General features: G+C 42.0%; 2 protein-coding genes across 3 annotated transcripts in view; one reads left to right on the top strand and one right to left on the bottom strand.

The window, feature by feature from the left end:
- Window positions 1-2,312: 2,312 nt before the first annotated feature.
- On the top strand, window positions 2,313-6,215 carry LOC132959281 (CD276 antigen homolog). The gene is made up of 4 exons (XM_061032170.1): window positions 2,313-2,461; window positions 3,972-4,015; window positions 4,420-4,743; window positions 5,896-6,215. The coding sequence occupies exons 1-4, from the start codon at window positions 2,400-2,402 to the stop codon at window positions 6,009-6,011; spliced, it is 546 nt and encodes a 181-aa protein (XP_060888153.1). The 5' UTR covers window positions 2,313-2,399; the 3' UTR covers window positions 6,012-6,215.
- A 231-nt stretch (window positions 6,216-6,446) lies between these two features.
- Window positions 6,447-7,500, bottom strand: part of si:dkey-190l8.2 — an 8,588-nt gene continuing 7,534 nt past the window's right edge. For both annotated transcript variants that reach the window (XM_061032168.1, XM_061032169.1), the window contains exon 10: window positions 6,447-6,796. In XM_061032168.1, coding sequence (XP_060888151.1) covers window positions 6,679-6,796 — 118 coding nt within the window. In that variant the 3' untranslated portion in view covers window positions 6,447-6,678. The remainder of the gene's footprint in view (window positions 6,797-7,500) is intronic.

The following is a 7,500-nucleotide window of genomic DNA, read 5'->3' as shown; positions in this document are numbered from 1 at the left end:
TGTACCAGAGACTCAGAAATCAAATGTTTAGTTAATAATCTGAGAAGATGTAAACACTACAGTGACATTATGACTGTAATGACCAGCTCCCCTCATGTTTCTCATTATATTCACTTTAAAGTTTCAGTCGTCTCTCTGTGTCTCTCTAAACGTCTTGAGACTTGTGTCAGGTTGCTCGTTCAGGATGAATCTGTGTCTGAGGAGCTGCTTCTGTTCACACACAGACTGGAGGTGTTGGAGGACGATGCATCAGGAGGTAGAAGCTTTGATCACCTCCTGCTCTGTGTTTAATGTTACTGTCTCATGTAGGACTCAATCCAAGCTGATCTGTTTTCTTTACAGCTGCAGCGTAAGCCGAGCTCTGTCCTCCAGACTCTGTCCTCCAGACTCTTCTCTCCCTTTAAACGAGGATCCAGCTTCTCTGCTCCGGCTGTGGGTCTGTAGCTCCTCCTCCTCAGGAACACATCTGTACCTGCAGCACTACTTCAAATGTTTTAGCGGGTGTGTAAGGACTTAACCATGACCTGATGTAATCCAACATGTTTGTTCTGATATAATCAGTCAGATCTCTCCAACCTTTGATTTGTATTGTTACAACACATTTACCTTTTTAGGTTCTAATAAGGAAACCTTGAAAGACTCTTAATGTCAGTGAGACGTCCAGAAAAACTTTATTGATCCCAGAGGGAACTTATCTGGTTAAATACACTTTAAATAAATATAACATTTTGATCAAATAAACTGTAATATAGTCTTCAACAGGTGGAGACTCTGTTTAATGAAGAGGATCAATGTGAAAGTCATAAAAAAAGACTCATTATAGTGATTTATAAAGAACTTTGACAGTAGATTTCTCAAAAAGTACACAGTAAAAGTACTTCATAGTACGTGTGCATGTAGTCTAAGAAGTATTAAGTATAGTCATATCAGAATCACTTTACCAGGTAAACTCGAGGAGCGCCTGGCTTCACCGTAGTCTCGCACAGACTGTAAACTAGTGATGTGGAGTTCGTGAACGATTCGTTCAAAACCAACGAATCATCTGAGTGAACAAACTGAACTGAATCACTTCCTGAAAAGAGTCGTTCATTTCTCAACTTCAGTCTCTCTCTCCCGTCTCGTGTCTCTCTCTCTAGACCGTAAGAGCCGCTCAAAGCCCGCCCTCCCTCTCTCTTTCATGTCAGTGATACGTACTGACTGAACCAACAGGACGGAGTCGGTCAGGAGCTCTGTGTCACTAAAGCCCGCCCCTACTTCTTCCTCTCATGTCTCCAAAATTGAGGAAGTAGAAAATATATTATTTAACATTTAATGTTTGTGCTTTTTATATCTGCTGTCAGTTTGCAAACGACTTTTATATCCAACTTAATTTAACTCAGCTGTTTTAACATCCACTAACAATCGTGTTTCAGTCAGTACAGTGTGTGTGTGTGTGTGTGTGTGACTGAGGCTGGTGACTCGCAGTCTCTCTCTCCCTCTCAGTCAGTGATTTGTTCACTGACTGAGAGGGAGAGAGAGACTCATAAAGTAGCCTAAACCCATTATTTTTTTTAAAATATTTTTTTTTAAATATTTTTTTTGCCCTGCGTATATAATTTAAAATATAACTGTTCTGGAATAGAATATATTCGTTGCCATGCATATTTTCTGCTGACATGTAGTCTATATTAAGTTAAATTAATTGTCATTCATGATAATGTTTGCAAACTGAAAGCTGCTTTAACAGGCACATACTTCTGTGCCAGCCAGCGTGGGGATGGCACAGCGGGGGGCAATCGTGCTTGGGTACAGCACGGTACAGATGACTGAACGAATCACTGAACGATTCACTGAACGATTCACTGAAGTACTGAACGATTCACTGAACGATTCACTGAAGTACTGAACGATTCACTGAACGAATCACTGAAGTACTGAACGATTCACTGAACGATTCACTGAAGTACTGAACGATTCACTGAACGATTCACTGAAGTACTGAACGATTCACTGAACGAATCACTGAAGTACTGAACGAATCACTGAAGTACTGAACGATTCACTGAACGATTCACTGAACGATTCACTGAAGTACTGAACGATTCACTGAACGATTCACTGAAGTACTGAACGATTCACTGAACGATTCACTGAAGTACTGAACGATTCACTGAGCGATTCACTGAGCGATTCACTGAACGATTCACTAAACGAATCACTTTACTGAACTGATTCTACTGATTCAGTACACTGAAAAGAACTGCTTTTCCCATCACTACTGTAAACATCAAACACCTCGCCGCCGGTTGTGGACGGGGTCGGATAAAAGGCAGAGTGGAAAGTAACGGTTTCGTTTCTAAGTCACTTCCGGTGATAGAAAAACAACAAGTTTGTTGTGTCTGTCCGTGATCTCAGCTGACATGTGTGGTGTGATGACATCAGCAGATATTCGGAACACACCGTTTAAAGGGAAGTATAAAAGGTGCGATGTTTACTTTTTATGAGAAACTAACCGGAAACAACTAACTAGTTAGCTAGTAGCATGAAGCTAACATGAGTCATCATAATTTCCGCTTCTTTTAACCGTTTTATATTTAACTTCTTATTGTTTTTAAAATGTTTAACGTCGTTTAAATCTCATATCAGCCACGGTAATCCACGTGAACGTTAATTATTAATTAAGATGTGACATTAAAACATCGATAATGGTTTATTAACACCTGTTTACGTGGAAACTAGTTTTTAAAGTGCGCAACACGGGACACGTGATGACGTCATGCAGAGACTTTAAAATTTAAAGATTAAACTACATTTCATTTATTTTATTGTATGCTGATTTTATCCATCGTTGTTTTTTTAAATGTTGATTGTTGTAGTGTCCTTCTGTGTCTTGAAAGGCGCTTATAAATAACATTTATTATTATTATTATTAAACTCGTAAATTTAGATTTAGATGTATTATTGGATTTAAGATAAAAACGAAACTTTTTTGGCAACAACCCTGTAGCTACAGGAGCATCTTGGTATATTTATATAAGATATGATAGGTTAACAGTATATAATATAATATAATATAAATGTATATATATATTGATGCTAAATAATAATAATAATAATATATATATATATATATATATATATATATATAAGATGTTGTAGATAGAGAGAGAGGCAGTTTGTGACTGATCTATAATAAAGTCTTCTGTCAGAGTATGGCCCTACCTGTCTCACCTCCTCCACCGACACACTCCCACCCGCACTCTCAGGTCTGCAGATGCAAACCTCCTGTCCCCCCCCTGCAGGACCAACCTTCGGTCCTGGGGGGGACAGGAGGTTTCTCCATTGCAGCTCCCACCCTCTGGAACTCTCCCTAAAAACATCAGAGACTCCCCCACACTCACTTCCTACAAGAAATCCCTAAAAACTCATCTTTTCATCACCGCCTACAACCACTGACTCTCATCCTCTTTCCTTGACACTATTTCTATTTTGTATTGTTCTCTTAGTTTTTGCTTTGTTTTTTTGTTGTTGTTTCCTGTCAAAGTGTCTTTGAGTATTTAGAAAAGCGCTATATAAATCTAATTTATTATTATTATTATTATGAGGGCCACATCAGAGACAAACTCCCACATTAAAGACATGAGAGTTTATAATAATCCTTCCACCTTGTGTTTGTAACGGTGTTCACACTGCAGGTGGAGTATTGTTGTCAGTTCTGTTTGATACGTGCAGAAGATTTAAATATCTGTACATGTAAATGTCACAGACAGCTTGTTTTTATCACCACAGCATAATGATATTATTATGACACGTCTCTTTTTTGATCTGAAGAGTACATGACTGATAAACCCTGTTTATTGGTTGAAAACTCCAGGATGTAGAAACTCTATGTACACACAATTGGTTCACTTGATGCTCCTAAGAGGAGTCTGTAACTTTGAATAATGAAGACAAACAGAGTCTAATGTGTTCTCTGTTGATCTGTGTGACAGGTCTGAAGAAATCCTGCTGCTCGTTCTCTTGGCTTCAATCACAGGTGAGTGAGTCTCTATGTTCATATGTTTCATGTTTACTGATATTATTCCTTCCTCCTTCACATCTAAAGGAGCCAGTTGAGGTGGTTCAGGGATCTGATCAGGATCCTGGACGCCTCCCTTTGGAGGTTTTCAGGGAGGAGATCCCTGGGTTCACTCAGAGCTCCCATCTGACCGGATTTTAGAATCAGGATAATGTGGAATTTGTTTGATCAACTTGTTTGAAAATGGAACTTTTTGAGTACATTAAGCCTAGTTCTGAGTTAGCCTCATGCTAACAGCAGCGGGTACAAAGTGAAGAAGTCTTATGTTCACTGAATGAGATCCACTTCAGCCCTGATCTGAGTATTTACAGCCAGGTGTAACTGGACTGTGTCTGTCCTGATGTTTGTATCTTCCCTCTCAGTGAGCTGTCAGCAGGTCATCCGGGCTCAGGTGGGAGACTCGGTCCTGTTGCCGTGTGACTACAGAACAGATCCTCTCCCAGAAACCACCACGGTGTTCTGGAGAGACAACAACAACAGCGTGGTGCTCAACATCATCAAGAAAAAGCCAGACAACAATTTGCAGGACGAGAAGTACAAAGGGCGAGTGTTCAGCTTCCAGAACGTTTACAACGAGGGGAACTTCTCCATCCTGATGAAGGACGTGAGGCTGACGGACAGCAGCTTGTACGAGTGTTTGATCCTTGAAGTGAACCACCTGCAGATACTCCAACTCACCGTGTCAGGTCTGTTAAAACACACAATGACTCTTTAATATCATGTAGAAATAAACTGAAAACATACGCTGATACACGTTAGATATACATCGATTCAGATCTGTTTTTTAATAGATGTCAAACTAAAAGGGAAAAATTACTTTAACATTAAAGGAGCAGTATGTAACTCTGACCCCTAGTGGTTAAAATGGGTACTGCAGTCCAAATTCAAACATTGTAGAGCGCTGTCTCCCCCCCCCCCCGAACTAGTTCTCTTGCCCACTTCCATCGCTGCAACACCTGTTGGTTTGACCTGATAACTGCTCTCATATCTGGCAAACCGAGGGGCGTCCTAAACGGCCGTATGGGGGGTCGCCTTAAAACCGCCTACCTTCTCTGGTCCAAACAAATCCAGAGCATTCAGGACCAGAATCTCCAGAAAGATTCAGACTCCGTTTTAAGACACTCTTTTCCTCACTTCTCCTGATTGTCGTCTGTAGTTTGTTCACACTGGAACTTAACTATTCTCCCACAATGCACTGCACACAGGAGAGGCTGCAGACAGTGAGGGTCTTTTTCAAACCAGCCTCTACACCCTCTCCCTACACACTACCCCTCTGTTTGCACGTCCCCACGGAGGGTCCGCCATATTAAGTCCGTCCCAAGCCAACTAGCGGGTAGTGGGTTATAAAACCCTCCACCGGCGAGTCTGCACCGATGACGACTTTCGGATCACGTGTAACGCCTATTGTGTCCGGTCGTCGTGGAGACAGCAACCTGTGAGTTCAAACACTGCTCCAACTGAGATAGACATTTAATATCATCATACAGACGTTAACAACTTAAAATGTGTACTGAGGATCAAACATATGTTTATTTAAAGTCTTTTATATTTACAGGGACTGTTGTTAAAAACAAAAGAATATTCACTCATGTTGCTGTTAATATTTATTTATTATTTTAATACTTTTGATGTCTTTGTGAAATCTCATTCAACAATAAAAAATACACTTTGTGCTGCTCTGATGTTCAACAATATTATCCTTATCTTTGCATTAATTTAGGACACCCTGTTCTATGAAATTACAATAAACAATGTAGACTCATGGGGTTGGTTTGAAAAAGGGCCTGAGAGGACACGCTCAGAGGGATCTGATCTGATGCTCTGTGTTCTTGTTTCAGAGAGACGTGCGGGAGCAGCTGACACTTCTCCTCATGGAGCAGCAGGTGGCGCTGTGGTAACATCAACCTCCCTCCTCGTGTCTCTGCTTCTTCTCTCTCTCACATCTGTTCACTAAAGCTAAACTGATATAAGTTCAAAGCATTATTATTATTTCTTAATGTGCAGCTTAAACCTATTTATTGTATTTAGTTTTTATTTATCTTTACTTTTAAAAAGGTCTTCAGTATTTAAGCTGTAGGCTTCTTCAGTCCTTTGGCTAAGCACTAAAATCACTATAAGCACCTTAAACCAGAAAAGCTCCTGCTGACCAGTATAACCTTAAAGCTAACGCAAATTGCATGATGAGAGTTGTAGTATTACACTGATTGATGTTACTGAGTGTCACACAGTTTGAAGTTTCTTTTAGTGTTTGAATTGTTTTTTTTAAAGAGCATTAAATAAAGACCTTATTCTTCTTTAAGGAAGTTTAAAAATTGTCCAGGCTGTAGTTTGTCTTCTGTCCACCTGAGGGCGCTGTGACTGTATGAATCAAGTACAGCTGCAGAGACGATGATGGTGATGAAAAGTTTATTCTCACAGTGATAAAAACAAAACAATAAAACATATCAAGTCAATCAGCCAATCATATAACGTCACAGCTCAAACCCCGCCCACTCCTTCTTCTCCTCCTCCCCTCACAGACGGAGGTCATTGTGCGCCCGTCAGGCTTTTTGGTCAAAAATCAGAACTAAATACAAATTAAAAAAAAAAGTTCATCAGAGTTCAAACAGAAGTGAGTGAGTTCATAAGAGTCCTGTGTGTGTGTCTGTGTGTGTGTCTGTGTGTGTGTGTGTGTCTGTGTGTGCGCCGTCCTCTGCAGGGAGCCGCTCCGTCTTCCTGCTTTGGCTGCTCACCAGCTTCCTGAAAACACACACACACACCATAAATCATCACAATGATTTACTCTGCAACTGTTAATGTGTGCGATGTGATGAACGGCTTCTTGGAGAGACTTGAGTTGGTCTTTACTTTGTAAAAGTCTCCCTCCCCCCTTCTCTCTCTCCCCCTCTCTCTCATTCTCCCCCCTTCTCTCTCTCATTCTCTCCCCCCCTCTCTCTCTTTCTCTCTCTCCCCCTCTCTCTCTTTCTCCCCCCCTCTCTCTCTCCCCCCTCTCTCTCCCCTCCCTCTCTCTCTGTCCCTCCCTCTCTCTCTCCCCCCCTCTCTGTCTCTCCCCTCCCTCTCTCTCTCTCCCCCCCTCCCTCTCTCTCTCATTCTCCCCCTTCGCTCTCTCTCTCTCATTCTCTCCCCCTCTCTCTCTTTCTCTCTCCCCCCTTCTCTCTCTCTCTCCCCCCTCTCTCTCTCTCCCTCCCTCTCTGTCTCTCTCTCTCTCCCCTCTCTCTCTCTCCCTCTCTCTGTCTCTCCCTCCCTCTCTCTCTCTCTCCCCCCTCCCTCTCTCTCTCCCCTCTCTCCCTCCCTCTCTCTCCCCCCTCTGTCTCTCTCTCTCCCCCCCTCCCTCTCTCTCCCCTCTCTCTCTCTCTCTCCCCCCCCCCCTCTCTCTCTCTCCCCTCTCTCTCTCTCCCTCCCTCTCTCTCCCCCCTCTCTCGCTCTCTCCCCCCTCCCTCTCT

Source organism: Labrus mixtus, chromosome 24, assembly GCF_963584025.1.
Source record: "Labrus mixtus chromosome 24, fLabMix1.1, whole genome shotgun sequence".
NCBI classification, from domain to species: Eukaryota; Metazoa; Chordata; class Actinopteri; order Labriformes; family Labridae; genus Labrus; species Labrus mixtus.
Note: the sequence above shows the minus strand (reverse complement) of the source record. Positions and strands in the feature narration are given on the sequence as shown.